At 35.0% G+C, this 20692-nt stretch overlaps 1 protein-coding gene and 1 long non-coding RNA gene across 9 annotated transcripts in view; one reads left to right on the forward strand and one right to left on the reverse strand.

The window, feature by feature from the left end:
- The window catches only part of LOC124178973 (prominin-like protein), a 56079-nt gene that overhangs the window by 3143 nt on the left and 32244 nt on the right, over positions 1–20692 (reverse strand). For 3 of the 8 annotated variants that reach the window (XM_046562857.1, XM_046562856.1, XM_046562855.1), the window contains 8 exons: positions 20299–20448; positions 19982–20197; positions 19312–19867; positions 18996–19154; positions 18295–18416; positions 12478–12528; positions 10311–10472; positions 344–454 (listed from right to left, as the gene is read on the reverse strand). In XM_046562857.1, the coding sequence (XP_046418813.1) occupies positions 344–454; positions 10311–10472; positions 12478–12528; positions 18295–18416; positions 18996–19154; positions 19312–19867; positions 19982–20197; positions 20299–20448 (1527 nt within the window). The other 5 variants (XR_006869931.1, XM_046562859.1, XM_046562860.1 and 2 more) reach the window with 5 other exon arrangements.
- Positions 6003–6356, forward strand: LOC124178974. The gene is made up of 2 exons (XR_006869932.1): positions 6003–6245; positions 6277–6356. It is a non-coding gene; the product is annotated as an uncharacterized LOC124178974 (long non-coding RNA).

A 20692-nucleotide genomic window follows, 5' to 3' on the forward strand; every position in this document is an offset into this window, starting at 1 on the left:
AAAGTTTGTAAAGAAGTTCGTTGTGAATGATAGCGTGATAAATTATTGAATATTGAAGCACGTCAAGTTAAGTAAGTTAAGTAAATTCACCACCACCAATATTTTTGTAGAAACTACATAAATTCAGCCTCTAAAAATTTTGTAAATGACATCTTGGCATGAGGTACGATTCTGTCCAATTGCCTACCGAAGCAGAATATTTTTGAATCAAATTCTGAGGTACGTCATTGTTAAACTAAATTCTAAAATATTTATGAATCAAATTCTGAATTACGATGTTGTTAAGACATATTCTGAGGTACGGTGTTGTTCTGCTAAGCTGTCCACCTTAGAATAGACTTACCCTGGTCCAGGATAGTAGTAAGGGGGAGGTCGCTCATACTCGGTGCTGAGGGGTGGTGCTGCAGCAGCTGGTTGATACCTTGGTGGTCCCCCGTTTGGAAAATCCCAATTTCTAAAACAAAAAATATTTGTTTTATTCCTAATAATGCCAATGTCTATTGTATACTTGAAGACTTGCTAAAGTATATCAAAGTCTCATACAGTATATCAAGATATTCCGTAAACGAAACTGCAACTTCTCGGTCTCTTTACATTTTTGTGTAAGTGTCAATCACATGAAAAAATTATTGAAATAAATGTCAGCAAATATGACCATGATTCATTAAAGAACATTGCTGTTCGGCTAATTATGGATGCCGTTTGAAAAGTATTGAAGTATACTGCATGTCAGGTGGAAATTTGTACTAAATTACTAAGAATATTCTGGAATTTTCACCCAGTTTTTGCAGAAAAAAGTGACTGAGGTACATGAATTAATAAAAAAAAACTACCTTAACACATTAGAGATGTAACGTAGAATCATTTAGTTCTTTACCATACACACGTAACATAGAAGCATGTGCATGACACGAACAGATCCGTCATTAGGTGGCCACGGAATATTAAATGTGACTTTCAAGTTTCCCAAGACAGAAGTTTCATTTGTTTCCTGCTTATTATTTCACGATAAAGATTGTAACACCAAGTATGAAATGTGTTAAAGAAGATCGATGTATCAATTTAAAATCACTGTATTATGTATCTTTTTACAAATATTACGCTTCACAAAAGTAAACATTTTACCCCAAATCAACCGTTAACATTCCCAAAGTATACAATCTCTTGACGATTATCAAACAGTGAATAATGGGTTTTAAAACTCTCAATTTGTTTACCACCCAGATTATATTGGTTTTCTTTTCAGCTATTTTGAATTATACGGAAATATATCGTTTGCTTTGATAACTTTACAGAAAAAACCTCTAGTAAACTAGTTCATTTGGTATAATATAAATCCTTAAAAAACGACAATAGTAATATTTGTTCGCTAAAAACATCTTTCCAAAAGAAATAACCCAGGTCACTATGAGAATAACTTCACTAAAAGTTCTGATATTTAAGCTACAGTAACATAATACGTAATAAGAATCAATTATTTGGTTAAAATTTTAAGATTGAATCATTATTTACAATATATTACTAAAGAATAAATATTAAGCGTATTTTTTATCAATTAATATTGTTTGTGCATTACAATGAAAACTAATATGCAGGAAACTACCGGCTTTGCAATGACCTTTTTTTCAATAAAGCTGCTTATGCCTTAGAGCATATACCATGGAGGTAGCCTGGTATACCCTTTCGTGTAAATGGAAAACGGCACAGAGAGGGGAATACTAAACGAGACTACCTTTGTCTCACACGCTCGCGATTGATTGCTGTAGAAAGAGAGAAATACTCATCTTACTATGTTTCTCTCTTTCGCACTCGGGAACACTTTTTCCGCCGCCAGGCTTCCTCAATGGCATATGCTCTAAGGTCTATGTACACTTGGGATCAATGAATCTGAGACGGCTAATTTTTTCCATTAGACAGTTATGTTGGCAACACAAAGAAACCTACAGCGCTACAGTCGGCCGAGCGCGAAACAAACTCAATCTTAATAAACATAATATAACCTTAGAATATGTGTCAATCACTGATCTCTAAAGTTCAGTCGTGTCAATCTAGCAAGTCATCATCCCCGCGGTATTAGATTCGACGGTCATGGGTTATATTATGTTTACTGAGATTAAGTTTGTTTAGCGCTCGGCCGACTGTGGCGCTGTAGATTTCTCTGTGTTGCCAACATAACTGTCTAGTGTAAGGAGAGATAATGACTTGTTGGATTGACATGTCAATTCTAAGGTTAGATTCGGCGATCATGGATTATTTTGTGTTTATTGAGATTGAGTTTGTTTCGCGCTTGGCGGATTATGGCGCTGTAGGTTTCTCTGTGTTGCCAACATAACTGTCTAGTGTATAAAACTAGCTGTGTCAGATTCATTGTCCCCAAGTGTACGTACATAAGTAAAGATTGAATCTATACGCATCTTTGATACAGATTTTATGATATTGAGCAACGCGTGAAGCTGCACAATTGAATCCAGTATCGAGAGGCAACAGTGAAATTTAATAGGCTGAGTGACCGACTAAGCATGGGCAAAATAATTAAACTATTGGCTGGCAAAATCGTACCGCAGTGATATTTTCGTGTGCAACGCAGGGGAGCTAACTTACTCAAAGCGGAGCATGAGATGTCTAACTCTCCTCCATCAAACGGCAATTTGAAATTATGTCGTTACAATGGCTCGTAGTAGTCATCAGTGGGCAGGTAGTTAACTACTTAAATAAAATTTAACCAACATTTTCAAATTACCATATCAAATATTCTCTGATCTGAGACCTGATTGACCTAAAAAACTTCGGATCGTTTACATAATCTTCATACGTCACGTTTGATAGTTAAAGCTCGAGGTGGTCAATCTGCATAAAAATTCGGAAAAGCTCGCGTAAGCGTAGTCGGACGCTCAATCTGCTAAGTTTCATCGCTTCTTGTCGGTCTGTGAAATTGGTTGAGTTGAGTGTCATAAAATCAAAATGGGTCTTGCGACTTACGTGTGGAGGTGTTTTGAGAGATGTGAGAGGCCTCCCCTCAAGGTTCCCACTCACCTGGAAATAACCAGGACAACAATTTCACGACCGCTACACGAAATTGATCAATTAATAATTAAATTCAAAAGAAGACAGATATTCTACGTAAAAAAAGAATATATCTGATGAGTGGGAACCCTGTTAAAAATAAATCGTAAATAAAAACCTCATACATAGTTATAACACGGGTTCGGTAAATAAATCTTTTCAAAACACCAAAAAATATAGTCGAAGAAAAGTAAGAGTAAAATACCAAGATTAAGAATAGTGCTCATAATCATAAAAATATAAATAACTCATACAAATAATAATTTTTGCGAAACGTGAACTCTCGCCAACAGAACATCCTGAAGGCGGACTTGAAGATTTACTGAACACATAACGACATACAAACGATATCGGTTGATACCTGAAATTTAAGATTAAGACCATCCAATGGAAATTGTGATCTTTGGCGAGGGAGAAATAACTCGAGATTTGAGTGACACAATGATTTTTTGAGTTAAATTAATTTAAAATAATCCATGTCATTCAACTTGAATTTTCTATTTCAGATAAATTTCTTAAAATCAACTTAATTCATTGAAATTAATGAATTTCAATTTTTATTTCCTCGGTAATTCTCGATAAATCTCTTTACCTCGAGTGAATTTAAAAAAATTTCAATTTATTCGCTCGCATTTCCTGTTAATTGAAATAATTTTTTTTTAATTCTACGTTAAGGGGGTCATCTAGTTAGGCGCAGATGTATATTCGAGTGAACTAGGACAATTGTGATTGCTTTAGTAGTTTTTTTATGAACTAAACAAATGGGAAAAATGCAAATTAAAATTTTGTTCTATCGAACTGTGTAAAAATATTAAATTCAAAGTTTTTGAGTTCATTCTACTTCATTTCATAGTCACAAGCCTAAAGACTGAAATTCCGTTCGTTTTTTTGATTTCAGATGAGCAGAACAGCCGGATTCATGTCAACACTCTAACAAATTTTTTTTACATATGCTCCTATAGGGCAGTATACATTAGATTATATTCAACAGTTCGTCTCCAAAAAATGTACAAGGTTTGTTTAAATGGCAATAAATATAATGTAAAAAGTCTGACAAATTTTATTTCAATGGTTTGTCTTAAAAAATTACCCAATAATCCTTAAAAAAAAGATAGCCTTCACACTAGATGACTCCCTTCATTTTTTTATTTCAATTTAATTTTTGGTTTTCTCTGAACACATAATGCTGGCATGAACCAAATTTATTCAAATCAACTTGATTTCATTTTTAATAATTCAGTTAACTTTCATTAATTCAGGTGAATTATAATCAACTCACAAACCTATTGACATGTCAATTCAAGTCGTTTCCCCCTCGATCTTTGGTGTAACAATTGCATTGTCGTCAAACTGAAAAATGGATTTATATGAATAATATCACAACGTAACGTACGTTGATAAATTTCCACCCTAATAGAAATGGTACCTAATGTATATAAAATTGGTAATATTTCAATAATAGCTTGAAACATTAGGTTACTTTCCAATAACGAACGTTAACGTAATGAAATATTAAGAATAGAAAATCCGTTTTTGCAATATCAGAGTGAGTTTACAGGATTCAAGTATCAAATACTAAATGTGTACACTTTTCTGGTTTACTGAATTTTACGACCCTAAACTTACAAAATACCGAATTTTCTTGAACCGGTATGGTTACATTAACGTCCGAAATTCACCTTTAAACCGAAACGGGCTCACAGATCGAAATATACTTTGATGATCTGACTTCGGAACGTATCCGTGTATATGAATGTAAGTTCAAATAATTTCAGAAATATTGAAATATACTACGAGAGGCAAATTCTCACTGATTTTACCCTGTATACAAGTATGATGCGAATGTGATATTTCGTCATAGTAGGCGTAAAATACGCTCGAATATGCACCATTTGCATGCATAAAGTTGGATTTTCTTTACGTCCAGTAAGCGTAAAGTAATAAATTTAAATTGATTCAAAAGCGTGATTTAACGTGAAACAAATGATTGCACGCAATATAACGCCATCTGGTAACTACCACAGAAACTAATTGGTAAAATGCGTGTATACACATTTCACAAATGATATCAAATTCAAATGAATACAACGCTATCCCGAAGCGCATCGCACGATAAAATGACCGCTGGTGTGTCTTGGCAGTTCGCGTCATAGCGTGATAGCAATAGCTTTTAATTAAATAGTTATTTTCGCGATTTTAAATAGCAATTGAGGAAGATCAAAGTGCAGATGGTGTAGACTTTATCCCTTTGAAATTACTCGCGGCTGCCAATAAGAATAAGAATTATATTTAATAAAATTTACTTTCTTTCAATAATAGATTTTCTTTACTTATTTTTATTCTCTCATTGCTTTTTCCAATTTCTCACAGAATATTTTTGACTACAAGCCGCCAACCCCCCTCCCCCCCTCTGCCAGGGGCTGCCCGTTGGACCCCCTCTCCCGCTCTGACCTCGCAGCTTTTCTTTTTTATTATTCGTTTCAATTAATGCTCCACCAAATGCTTTTTCCTCCGACCTTGGTTGCGTACTTTCCATATACTATGACGAAATAGTACATTCTGTATCTAGGGCGAAAAGTGAGCGATTTCCGCGAGTGCGAGGCTCAGCTGAAATTCGCACGCGCGTATATCGCTTTTCGCGCATGGAGCACACGATACTTTTTGTCCACAACCTGTACCGAAAGTTTGCCTTTGAGTGCACCAGAGAAGCGGTATACCACTTGATTTTGCGCCCGGAATTCGTCGAAGCGGTCGCAAAAACATTTTACGATACGCTATTTGTGCCCGCCAGCATTTTGCGCCCGCTCATTTGTCAACGCACGGGAAATAGTGTTTTTCGATACTAGTGCGCGAAGGTGGCAATGCTCGCACAAGCGTGAAGACGCAGCACGAGCCCGGAGACGAATTGAAGGGCGAGTGTGGCGCATTCACGCGAGATAGGTACTGCCATCTTTCGCGCGTGTATCGAACTCTATTTTTTGCTACACCTGTAACGGAAAGTCCGACATACACGATTATATTTACACGAAACCACGGCACGATGTCTGTTCAGTGACGATGTCGAGCACGGCAAAGAGTGACAAACTATTCCGTCGGTGGCGCTAGTGCAGCTGTTTGCGAAATGCGCAACTGTGGATAAAAGCGCGACCGTCTTTTTCGCACACCGCTAGCAACGTGCGAAGGTTTATCTTATACCGCCGGCAATGTGCGAAGGTTTTTTTCTCACACCGCTAGCGATGCGCGAAAGTTTTTCCCGCACGTGTGTATAAAAGACTACTTTCGGTGCTTGTAAATGGTGCATAAAAATGGACTTTCCATGCAGGTGTTGCAAACAAGTCATTTTGCGCGCACTTTACATGCACGAAAATCATACTTTCGGCGCAGGTTGTACAAAAAATATTGTTCACACCACGGGCCTAAACCTTTGCACTGCGGGTTCAACTTTACGCCCTAGATACGAAAACTATTATTACTGATAGCTCATTTGCAAATACGTATAAAAGTTCCATGATAATCTGACACTATTTTCATGTAAAACTTTTCAAGTTTTCTACCGTCTTTTAAGGATAATTATCCAGACTTGTTACGTTTATATCAGGGGAATCCGGATTATCATTTCACCCACCTTTAAACGCTCACCACTCTCATTTCAATGAAATAATATAAGCATTTTGTAACACTGTCAAATAGAGATAATTTCACATCTTTTATTCTCAATTTTGTTTTCTGTTTCAGAGTTGTACGGACCATTTACTATTGACCAATTTTATTATTATTTTCTTATTAAATAAAAGGACGAACGTAAAATATTTAGTCACTAAATTCTTAACTGATGTTGAAAAAAATACATTCGAATTATCAAATGATCGATATAGATTTATAAAGGATTTATTTAGAAACAAAACTAGGTCGAATTAATCTAAATTCGATGAGTGATGTCCTTTTTTCATTTATTCCAAAGTTTGAATATTGCACAATATTCAACAGTATAAAAGGGTACGTTTTACATTTTTTGTTATTATTTTGGAATGAAAATCTGTCGCAAACGAGGCTCTTAAGTGGCTGTAATTCTTATGGAACGACAATGTGGTGTCAGAAAGAGCAGCAAGTAAGCCCAGCGAGTTTAATCATTGCACTAAACGAAGCGCCAAAAAATGTTCTTAATAAATATTGGCAAGAAAGGAAAGTAAACGCGATCATGAAGGATGCCATGGTCTGTAATTTTTAAGGAGGAAATTTGTATTCAACATTACATTAGAATTGCGCTAGCTACTAAATTTTTTTGTGTCAGTGATGCCGAGGTTTTTATCATAGTCGAAATAATTAGCATTTAACACGTTCGGTAAGGACTGACTGCAGTCCCGCATCCTTCTGGGGATGGATCGACAGATATTAAGCGTCTGAGTCAAAACTTGGGAAAAGAGGAAAAATTGTTTGAAAAATATCCAGTAGTGATATTTGCACCAGTAGAACAAAACAAATTTGAGCAAATTCGTATAGCACAAGGTGAAGTATCAATCGTATTAGAAAAGGATTTACAATCAGAACGTTGAAAATTTTATCGGGATGATTTTGTTCATGACAGAGATTTTCAGATCTCTGGAGTGAATAAAAATAGCTTTGTGTAACTGTGGTACAGCAGATTTTTTTTCTATAATTACATTTGTACGAATCTCTGTGCAACGTGCGAAATAAACCTAAAAATATTAGAACTGGATGAAAAACGGCTGAACTTGATCATTTCGGATGTACTTACTAATTATAAAATCTTTTTCCAAATTGTTGGTATCTTGACTTGCGTTATTAGAATTTGCCCGAATGTAATTTTATCACATAGACGTCATTTTGTTTCATGCGTATTCCTTACCATTAACGCAAATAACATTGTTGGAGATTTATTAGACAGTTTTTTATCTTTTCCCAAGATTAGATTTAGACGATCCAGTCAATTCACCCTTCATCCGTGTCCACAGAAGATTGATTTCTTTGACACCGTGATTATAGATCAAGATGATCATGATTACCTACTTGTCTCCCTTTTCAATCCACGATGGTGAAAAAATAAACAACCAACCTTATTCAGTTTGATGATCACAGTTGCCAAAATGATGCATCAAAAATATTAAAACTGGTTCACTGGCCACTAGCCTGTATGAATTGATAATTAACTCGAAATATTTCAATTAACTGGGATTATCGTTACGAAGACTCACAATGATCAAGTTTTCTCTGTTCAGAGGCTGCGTTTTTTTAATTACGTTTGATTCGATTGACTTCGGTTTCACCATTGAAAACATAATCTCATCACTTTTTCATGCGTTGAAAATGTTTTTGATAGAACTACTATGTATTATGTTGTGTCATATTTTTAAGACATCCACCACCAGTTGTATTGCTGTAGTATTCGTGCTAATTGTAAGATAGAAGTATTTACTCTTAATATAAGACAGTGTTGTAACGAAAAAATCGACCCTGAACAATCAAATATTTTGAGAATGAACAAGTCTGACTGCAGTTAATTTTATTCACTTTTCAAAGAATACGCCAATCAAATCTTCTCTGTTCCCGAATAATGAAGCTAAAGTGTCGAAAATTTTGGCAACTGTGAAGAGGCTGATTACCGATTGATAGGCAAAAAACCGATGCCTGAAGAGATTGGCCAGTGCCGGATTTAAGAGGGGGGGGGGCTCCACAATTTTTGGTAAAATTTGCTAGCAAATGGTATGTAAAATTACTCTTCTGACAAAAAAAAATTTGACAATGAAATATGTATAAAGAGATTTTTCTGTATGGACGTTTTTCAATCAACTCTCTGAGGAAATCCACCTAATCTGTGATTTGTGTTATATTTCCCATTGCTTGGTCTCTCGCGATATTTAATATTCAAGTACACTTCAAGACAGTGCATTCAGTATTATATTGGTTCATTCTATTTGATTATAGCTATCGTTGGATAAATATCTTCACTTGAGCCAACGTGGATAATGGTTATACATGCATACGTGTGTTATCATTTGTCACAGATTATTGGCTGTAGCAAATAAACTGCAAATCTCTATCACGAGTGATCGAAAGAAAGTTGATGCTATCTGTCAAAGTCAGTAGTCGAATGTACTGAATGCTGATTAAAAATTAGGTAGTAAACCTTGACAGTCAGAATTTTGTCATGGAAAGAAATTTAACGTGTTTAGTTGCTATGTCTGGCTGCTAATTTCACAAAAGGTTCCTGTTCAAGTACCACAGTTTGTTTACTTGGCATGGAATAACCCGTTTTCAAAATTGATTCTAGAATAATCATAACTTTGAAAGATCTATAATAATTAATTACTTCGATGCTATAAAAATCTATCTTTCACAGGGTGGCGACAATTTTGCTCAAAGAAAATTCCCTGACCTTTCCCGACAAAAAATTCCGGATCCCCTTTTCGTTTTACCACGAAACTCAGGTAATGTCAGGCAGCTTTTATGATAAAAAGCTTCCAGAAGTTGCGCTCCTTGAATACATCAATTTGGATCTAAAAAATATATAGTATTGATTTGTTTCATACAAGTAATTAGAAATTGAACAATACCATTTCCGAAAGTTAGCTTAGCTGGATTCACGAAGCATAGCTGAAGTTTAAAACGATTTGTAAAGAAAGTATGTTTTTCCCTATGGTTCGTCATAGTTCCCCGATTTTTTCAATAGTCAAAATTCTCTGACTATTCTGGGTTTCCCGGTCAGTCGCCACCCTCTTTCAAGACTGGATAGAAGATTTTGCATAACTATAATGCAAGAAGCGATTTATCTACAAAGCTGTTTGTGGTATTTGCATAGATAAATGTACATGTTTACAAACAATCATACTCAACATAACACTTGAGGTAATGTGCAGAAGTATTCTAGCTCGCAGGTCTACAAATAAACCAACAACTCCGTAATCTTATGTAATCCGCTTGTATCCCTCATATTATATTGGAAATCATTGAAAAAATTGCAATCTTTCTAATCCATTTGATTCTTATAATCACTTGTGATCTGTGCAATCTGTGTAATCTTACTGTAATCTTTGCAATTCCTGCAAGTTCTGTAATCAACTTGTAGATTTTATAATCACATTCAGTGTACGCCATTTTTAGATAGTGATTTTAGATTTCTATCTATCTAACTTGCTTTTGGGAACAAATCTGCCATGTTTTTCACGTTATATTCATTGGCTTTTTTAAACCGTTTACGTTCCAAATAATTATAATCTCAATTTACTCACTTCGGCGCTAGATCCGCATATCTTGAATCGTGATTGGACGAGCTTTGATGAGCATCGGACACCCTTTCTCGATCACTATATGCAACCGCGGGTCCGTCGTAGCTTTCAACATAGGGTGCCGGATGGTGCCTACTGTGAGCACCATGTTTTTTATCGTGAACACTGTAATTGAATGGAAAAAAAAGATGTGTAGTTGCATTTTCAATTAAACCCTTTGTCATCATGCAAGCTAGCACTACCATATAAATTATGAAATGGATTGTACGAGTAAGTATATTTAATCTGGTGGTCGTTTCGCAATGCGGGGTAAAAAAGAAAGTGATCGAAAAAATCGGGATCATTTACATCCAATAGTGGTGAGAAATATTTTACAAGGTACGTATTTGACAAGATTGACCATAGATGACTAACCATACCTTGATGAAAATTCACTACTGCGCTATCGGGTTATTTAACAATAAGTACCACGTTAAAAAAAAGATTGTTGGAAAATTGATTGAAAATGAATAATCTGGATTAGTTTCCAATAATATTTTTTGTCTCCTGTCAGTTTTTTACTGTAATGTTCAATTTTTATACCAATTTTCGCCACTATACCAGTCATGCAAAATTGGAGTATGTGCTAATGAAATACCATTTGTGCAAAATAACAACTACATTTGAAATGAAACCTAATTGTGATGACATATCATTATGAATTGTAATGAAGATTTGATTTCGTTGGATCAATTGTAATGTCGATATACATAGGATATTCATTTTTTTCTCCGGTGTATTGTTATTCTAGAATTATCATCAACTGGATTTCAGAGGAAGGCGAATGAATTACGATAGTTTCAATATTATGGGGAATGTGCATTATCAAATTTAATAACAAACTCTAAAAAAATACTACTCAAACCAACAGCGAGAACTTATTAGTCTAGTGAAAGCTGAAACTCGACATTACTGGAGATCAGTACACTGAAAAAACTGTACCATCCATTTTACTAAAAATTCATTATAAACCATTGTCCTCTTAGAGTTATGGAACTTTTTTTTATAACACTGAAAAATGCACTTATACAAACTACTTTTTTATGCTGACTGGTATTATACTTAAATTGCTGTTGGTTTAACTATAATATTTTCTAATTGCACTAGGCATGTCGTTTTTTTTCAAACAAATTAATTACTGGAAATCAGTAATTAAAGGACGAATTCCAGTAATATTAGAGAAATGCTGTAAAATGAAAAATAATTTGTGTGATCGATATTTACATATGAGTATATCAAACAAATAGAACATAATAATTATTCTAAGCATGAATGTTAAAAGTGTACAACATAGCCAAGTGTAAAATTGATTTTATTGAGTAAAACGTGGTATTTGTAAAAAAAAAGAAAGATAACTTTATTTCGAGGAAAATAAAACTAAGTAAATATAATATATATAAATAATACTCCTTTCATTTACAAGCATTATTCATCAACAGAATGTAACATTACAAGGGTAACATAAAATTAACGTGCAAGTATATTACGTATAAATATAAATATGCAATGGAAGTAAATGTCAGAGGCTTCTCATACAGAAGATTTACAATTCTCAAATACGTGCATACATAATAATAACAACAATAATAACAATAACAATGCTAACAGTTCAATTTGTGAAAATTTCGTGCTTAAAACTTTACTTTGTTACTTTGCATACACGAAAACTGCTATAACGTAGTTTTATGAGGTACATATCACTACACAGCCAAAAACGGTAACCAATTGTCAACAAATTTTTTCATTCCAGCTGCAACGTTGTATACATGCAACCGAAAATTGACATATTTGAAATTTTAGTCACTTCGCGTATTGACCGCACGCAGCATAAAATTTTTGAGAAACGATTTTTTTCAAATTTCAAGAGAAATATACACTATCCGTTTACGTGTGATTAATGATAGGAAAAAATTTGCTCGACGTCCTGTTTAGCAAAATCTGTAAAAGACAGTAGACTCTTATTGGAGTGTATTCAACACAATTAATGCGGGTGCAGAAACTGGATAGAAACGGATAGCGAACTGACTTCATATCAATCCGTGTCGGCATGATTTTTTTCTTTGCCAGGGCGTGTCCTAAACTATCAACATGCTTGATGACATGCTACTGATTGACTTGTAAAAATACTTACTGGGCAAGGGGTATGTTATCCCTGTCAGCATATGCGTCATACAAATATTCACTGGAACGGAGTTTGAGTTAGCAGTTAGATTCCGATAGCCATTCCAGACATTAAACAACTATTTAATAACCTACTTGATTAACTTGATGGGATAAGTATAATTTCCTAGTTGTTTATTTTACAGAAAGCAAAAAAAAAAAAAATGGGTGTTCAGTATAATATGGTAATTTTATAGGTATACATGAAGTAGAGGATTGAAAAAAATTGAAGTAATCAATTATTGGCGTAAATGGTGTCACGCAAATCGAGCTTGGGAAATATAAAAATTATATTATAATCAAAGTTCAGAAGAGGAAATTCAGATCGATAAGGCGGTCACAAATTTTTGGGGAAAAAATCGAATGATATTTTTAGATTTTCCAGGACCTAAAACCTGAAGAACCTAAAGAAAAAATTTTCTCAGTTCTAGTAAGTTACTAAAATCTAAATCGTTCAGCTTTTTAACTCACTTTTCGGTTCAAATGCGATTCGAATTGAAGGAAAAATGTACAAAAAAGTTCGTTTAAGCCAATTTGTTTCGTCCACGAAAAAAAGTTAACTTGTCACCTTGATATTTTCAGTTTTTTCCACGACCAAATTAATAATCCCCTGACAATTCCACGTTTTACGTAACCCGTTTTAAAAACCCTGACTTTTCGAGGTTTCCCAGGTTTACCAGGTGTGTGGCCACCCTGATCGAATTAGAGTGAATGAAAATAAATGGTGTACAATGGATAGCAAAGAATATTACATAATGGGGGATAAATATTTATAAAAAAGAGAAAATGAAAACGATAACTTCAAAATGATCCAAGAAATTTTGATATACGCTGCATTGAAATTTTCTTGTCAACATTCTATAAAATTTAAAATATTTTAATCACTAGCTGTCATACCATATCACTGTTTTTATGCGCGTAAGAAAAAAAAATCATTTCTTGTTCACTTCAACTTCGGTAAATAAAATTTAATACAAGTTACCTTTTTATCTTAATGTGGACGTCAACCGCCAATAGCGAGCCGTCGATTCACAAAAAGTTCTTATATACAGTGATTTTCACGAAAAAACTACTACTGTGAATTGGTGTTTCGCTATCGACATCTAGCGTCAGCCTAAGGAATGAATGAGTAATATGCAAAGTAATGAACCTCTGTGGAAAAACCATGGTGATGTAGATATCATACTTTTTTCCTATGGACATAATCTTGAACTGATTTAAAAGCCTATTCCGAAGGACTGATATTCATAATTTAAAATTACCCATGATGCTTCATTTCACCTACGATTAAACCGAATAGACAATCTGTAATTGGGACGAGTATAAATACATGTTACATTTGTGATTTGTAACCAGAGAAAAATAAAATACGACTTACATTTTTATTTATAGTTAAATTCAATATTATATACATATACATGGCGGTACTGGTGGTTGGTTGCTTTTGCTAACTCTTCTCAGTTTTGCTTTGTTGTGTGTCCTAATTCTTTGCTGATGCCAAAACTAATGTAACTTACTATTAAATTGCGAGTTGTATTTTTTTCCTAAAAATTACTATTCTTGCCTTTATTATTGGTAATTATTTTGAACTTTCTCAATATAACGTATAATTCGCGTTGTGCTTACTTTGATTTGCAATCCCAGACGTGAAATGCTTCATGTGCAAGAACAAAGATGAAAACTTGGCTATCAATAAAGCTACACGTTGCACGTCCTGTGATGCCTGCTTTCATAAATCCTGTGCCGTTCGTGTTTCGCTTAATAGGCGTGATAATGAGAATATTTGTTGTGCCAGAGAATGCTGGCAATGCTGGAAATACAACTAAACTGGTGAGGCAGCGCTCTCAGCCAGTGAAGCAGTCGGATAAAGCTGATGATTCTGACATTTTTTCACATCTCGATCTTTTTTTGCACGGTCTCTGGAAGCGCATTGGCAAACATATTGTTACTAAGCTGATGTTCTTTCTGCCCTGGATGATCGGATCGACTACGTAGAGGATAGAATGAACATCCTGAAGGATAATCGGTAATTGATGAAATAAATGAACGCGTAAAGTGAGCGAAGAATATAAATATTTTTAATTATAACGATTCGCCTGGTGCTTCAAAGAATGACCTTGCCTTGGTCAAGTCATTGTTGAATGACTGCTCACTGGATATACCATTTGAAATTAATGACTTCTCCTTTGTTAGACTGGGCAAAGTGTTTGTAAGTGGAAAACAGGGACCCCTACGCTTTTCTTTTAATTCCAAGTCCGATGTTGACCGGGTCTTTCTGAACAAGAGGTCGATCGGAGGGGTGAGCTTTTGATTAAGGGTGGTTTAACTCCCAAGCAACTTGCCACTTGTAACAAACTTAGGCAGGAACTGAAATCCAGGATTGCCAAGGGAAGGCATGATCTTTTCATTGGTTATCGGAACCGCATTTTGTACATTGCAAAGAAGAAACGTGTCAGACCTTTATTGAGTACCGGGAAACAATATGATGTCAGTGACGAATAGATTAAAGGATTGGCGAACATATCTCAAAATATTTCATCAAAATCTAAGGAGTTTGAATGCAAGGACAACCAAATTAAGATCAAGGATCAGGATTATTCTGGATTATGATCTTATTGTCATCACCGAAATGTGGCTATGTGACGATATAACTGACTCTGAACTTGGCCTTGACTCTTGAGTCTCTCAACATTGCCAGATGCGATAGATAAATAGTTACGAGTATTAATTTAAAATGTGTTAATCTTCCTTTTTTCGATATTTCCTTCGAATGTTTGCTGGTAAAAATATTCTTTGCTCACTCTTTTCTCTACGTCAGTTCGGTTTACATCTCTCTTAATGCCCTGGCTATATTCTTACTACATCAACTTCTTTGCTAGTCTTGTAAATTCCTTTGCTGATCAGGTCACTAGTGTTGATCTAGAAAATCATGGCAATAGTGCCATAAATTCATGCGGTAATGTGCTGGATCTTGTTTTCTGTAACTATCAAAGTATTACGTGCGTTGTATCACCCGACCCTTTGTTTGATTGTGACCGGTTTCACTCCGCTCTTGGATCTCTTATCCTATTACTATTTTTATAATGATTGAGCCGAACGAAGAAATTTTTAATTTTAAGAAAGCTAATTTTGAGCTGCTACTTGCGGACTTAACCTGTTTTGGAATTGATCCTCCTAGTCATGATGATGCGTCGATTTCTAGTCTTAGCCGATAAATAGTTTAACTCTCTAAATACCCTTATTTCTAATTTGGTTGATAAATATGTTCCCAAATCTACCATTAGGCCGCATTCTTATCCCAAGTGGTTCTCCGCTGAACTTCTCAGATCGCTGGGTGATAAAAAGTAGTACCATAAGTTATATAAGATGTTCAATTTCCAATATTGTTGTAGTTTATTTAAAGAAAGGCGATCTTTGTGTGAGATATTATATGCTCGAGATGAGAATATTCACATCTGCAATGTTGAAGACTGTTTCTAGTGACCCCGAGTCATTTTTTCACTTGGTAAACTCGGTTAATAATAGCCGGTCCTTGCCTTCTTCAATGTCTGACGATTCTGATATTGCCAATGAGGGGCAACAAGTTGCTGAGCTATTTGACAAAAAGTTTGGTAGTGTTTATGTAACGAGTGATCTCTTATCTACAAACGGTGATTTCGACTATCCAAATTGTGTTAATACGCTCCAGTTTAATGATGCGAGACTGCAAAGGCTATTTCTGATTTGAAAGTTCACCCGCTATTGGTCAAACGGTCCTCATCTTTTTTTATCCCTATTTTAGCGCGAGTATTTAAGTTGTCATTAGCACTTGGGTATTTTCTGGGCTGTTGGAAACAGTGCTATGTCACACCGCTGTTTAAGAGGCGTCATTGCTCTAATATAAACAACTATATGCCTATAATCAATTGTATAATTTCTAAGCTCTTCGATAATCTAGTTTTTAACTCATTCACGCAGTTTTTTCAAAAGTTTATTATGCATGAGTAGCAACATATCTTTGCGTCCACACCGACTACATCATTCATAGTTTATGTAATGGAAACACAGTCGACTCTATTTACACTGACCTCGCCACTGCTTTTGACATTGTCAGCATAGAACTGCTTGTAAGGAAGCTTGCTGCTTATGATCTGGCGGGATCTTTGCTCCACTGGGTCAAACCATTTCTCAGTGATAGAGTTCAGTATTTGAAAGTTTTTAATGGTTTTTCTTCACCTATTAAGGTTACTTCTGGTGTAGGTCGAGGTACACACCTTGGTCCTTTGTTTTTCCCAATCCATATCAACGATATTAGCCTGGTTCTATAGTCTGTTGAGTTCTTATACTTTGCTGACAACGGCAAAATATTTAAGGCTACTACAAATCCGTATGACAGGATGACCTAGACTGCATGTTTTGTTGGTTCAGTCGTAACTGGTTAGTTTGCAACGTCGAAAAATGCTTCTGTCTAACTTTTGATGAGCTTCTGTCGACTACTGACTTAAGCTATTACATGCTTAATAACTCGCCTTTGAAGCAGGTCAATGAAGCCAAGAACTTGGGGGTCTATTTTGACAGTTCGGCTATGTCGTTTCCAAATCTCGCAGGAAAATTAATTTTGTCAAGCGATTCTCTTCATCGTTTAAGAATGTTGCTACTTTTCGTTCACTTTATTATTCGTTCATTTTTCCCTATCTGGCTTATTGTTCTGTTATCTGGAGGCCCTGGACCTTCACTGCTCCCTATAATCTTGAAAAACTCAATCATTTTTTTTTTGCGGTTTGTGGCTTATAGAATTGGGATGCCCATGCATTTTCGTAATCATGACTACAGTATTGTTGCATCGATCCTGGGCATTCCTACACTGTCTTCTGCTATGTGCAGATTTGATGTGGTGTTTGCCTTTAAGTTTTGAGTAATAACATTGATTGTACTGAACTACTTTGTAAATTCTGTGTCTTTTTTTCCGGCTCGGTCTTCGCGGCACAACAATTATTTATTCTATCTTGATTATAATCATGACTCTCAATCGCGTATTTGTAGGCTTTCATCGCTCTGTAACGAAAATGCTCGAATGACTTGACATATATAACTCCACCTTGCATTTGGTCTCTCGTCAATCACGCATACTGTTTTCATGTAATTAGCGATTCTAATATACTATTTATTTACATGTGATTACGTATTTGTTCTTCCTATGTACCGCCATGTAAAATGCTTCGTTTTTTTATTTTGTTATATTTGTACTATGTAAAAGGGTATTAACCCATTAATACATAAATAAATAAATATAGCTTTGTAATGCTTTCGTCCCACTTACAAAATAAAAATGTAATTTGTGATTTATTTATTTTACGTAAATAATAAAAAATCATAATTATACAGTGCTCAGCACTGTTTGTATTGCTCATTAAAATATGAAAAACACTCTTATTTTTCAACGTGAATTTATAACGCACTTATCTTAATATGTAAACTTCCTATAACTGGAGAGTGTTCAAAAATATAATACACAAAGCAACAACAACAAAAAATAATATCGAACAGTGAACAAACATGTGTTATCGATGAAAGATGAAGGGGTTTGGTATTTTTGATGTGGAATTAATGAGCGATCATAAGAGTTAAAAAAATAATTAAATAAGAAAAACCCAACCTTCTACTATTTATTATAAGAAACTAATATAAAACCCATGTCGTTATACTCAAAAGGAATAATTGCAAACGTACAAATTACACTAATCATCTATACAAGAAGTCATAAGCATAATCAGCTTACAAGCAACGTTGATAAGAATTAAGTACTCACGCTTCGACCAGTGGGCCTGGATATGGATCAGACTTCTGGTAAAGAGCACTGAGCTTAGCGCAGAGTATTATAGTCGGTATGAAGAGAACTAAGCACCATCCAACACTCGCCCAAAAACCGTTCTAAGCAGAAAAAAAATTATTCGTAAACAGCTAATTAGTACACCATAGTAAATATCTACTTTCAAGATTGCCATGTGATTAACAGAGTTAATGGATGGATTAAGAGGATATATTAAAAACTACGGTATTTACCTAATTTTCGATTATATCTTACAGGATGCTTCTTACGCTCATATTCAAGTTTAATGATTAATTATTTATTCAACGATTCAGTATACAAGGAAGATAGAAACGGAATATAATTTTGACCTACTCTTTTCAAATATTGAAGCTTATATTGAGAATAATATGAAAATATATCCATAACATCGATAAAACATCAACATCTTTTCTGTGCCCTCTGTTTGAAAAGTTTGAAAAAAAAAAAATTTCAGAATCAGAGAATTCTTAAATACTTGAGTTTATAAAAAACGACCAGTAGCTAGTTACATTCAAAAGTGGGAGAATGTAAAAATGTGGTAATTCATGTATTCTATGTCCAATTTTGGAAGAAAATTCTTTACTGTAGAATGAATTTTCCCAAGGGGTATTGATAATAATATTGAACAATCATAAGAAATAAATAAAATTTTTACTTACAAACGGGTCCAAGATTTTGTTACATGAAGCAACGAGTGTTGCGTCGTACGCATTTGACACTGGGGCACATTTTCCAACTGTTTCCATGCCATTCGTAGCAACGAAATTCATAAAATCATCCACTAGGCTGAGGAATTTGTCTCCGAACTTTTTAGCAACCTATCACGTTGAAAGAAATATTTGTGATTATTAAGAGCCAGGTAATTCTGACCTTTGGAGATAATTTTTTAAATTTCTCTAATACTCTCTGAATGAGTGAAAGATGTGCGTTCTAAATATTTTTCTCCAAAGTTCTGTTAACCAAACGTTTACTCACATACTGAACATACTTCGGGCCCTCTTTGTTCAGTAACTTTTGTGCCTCGGTTGTCTCATTGACTAGATCATGTATCGCTTCCGTCATAGAGCTGTGATTAAACTTGATATGCTCTTGCAAAGTCAACGCATTGACGCTTAGTTGTTGGCTAAGCAACGTCATCGGGGTGACTAATGTTCTATGACATCGTTCCAAATTAATCGCATTGGTCTCAAGATTTCTTTTTATACCGTCATGTCCTTCCGGTAATTTTGCCGCCACATCTCTCAACTTGTTGGCGAGGTGTTCTAAGTTTAAATTCGTTATATTGTTTTCCAATAAGTCAGTGTACCGAGAGAACATGATTTCACTCAAACCACTCTGAGCCAAATCATTGAGCTTTGACCGAGCACTGTCACTCAAAATGACAACCCCTGGGGAAAGATTTATTTTTTTTCGTAATTGTTGGATTGTATTGTTGATGTCGTAACGTTCTGTATAAGTATGTAAGCTTGTCAAATCGATTAAGTTCTCAAGTTTTAAGACCTTGTAGAGAGTTTCGTTTGCATGGCACATACTGAAACAGATCGGAAAGATATAAGCATAATGTGGAGAAAAGTTGGAAGTACTACGTAGGAAGGAGGATTTTTCGCGTTTTGTACTCCACAGACAGAGGATATGCATGACTTACGTTATAATATAACTCATGTTAATATTCACATCAGGTTTATTTGGATACAGCTTTGATTTTATCTGAACAAAATCATCGACCAAATTGAACATCCGGTTGTCTTTGGGATTTTTTAGCGGCTCACAAACGCCGCGTTGAATGATAACACCGGTAACCATGTGAGCCACAGTCACAATCATTAAAATACTGGTCAATAGAAATATAATCCACACTGCCCTGTAAAGCACAAAAAGATTAATTGGTGATACACTTACACCAAATTTATGAAAGTCGACACGAATGGTGGTGGGACTAATTGTCGTTACACGTATACTTACATCATCAAAAATCGTGCACCTGCGCCCTTATTGCAACAATCGTCTCCATAACCATCGGGGCGTTTTCCACAAACACCGCAGAGTAAACCGAGCGTCAGGCAACATAGGACTGTCAGTAATATTCCAGATATCCCAAGTCCTACATAGTACCTGGAATAAGATAATCTTTTATGTTTCAATGATGTAAGAATTCAATATTTGTCTGAGATTTAAAATGATGAAGTCTTTCAGCTTTGAAAGCAAGAAGTTCGTTCCAAGGAAATTGTGCGACTTTTTGTGTTGACGGAAATTATGTAAAACGAAATTCCAAAGAGAAATAACTGGATTGTTTCAACAGTCCAGTTGTTTTTGTTTTATTAGCAGGCCATTATTAGAACATTTTCACATCAGACAG

Source organism: Neodiprion fabricii, chromosome 3 (assembly GCF_021155785.1).
Source record: "Neodiprion fabricii isolate iyNeoFabr1 chromosome 3, iyNeoFabr1.1, whole genome shotgun sequence".
Lineage (NCBI taxonomy): Eukaryota > Metazoa > Arthropoda > Insecta > Hymenoptera > Diprionidae > Neodiprion > Neodiprion fabricii.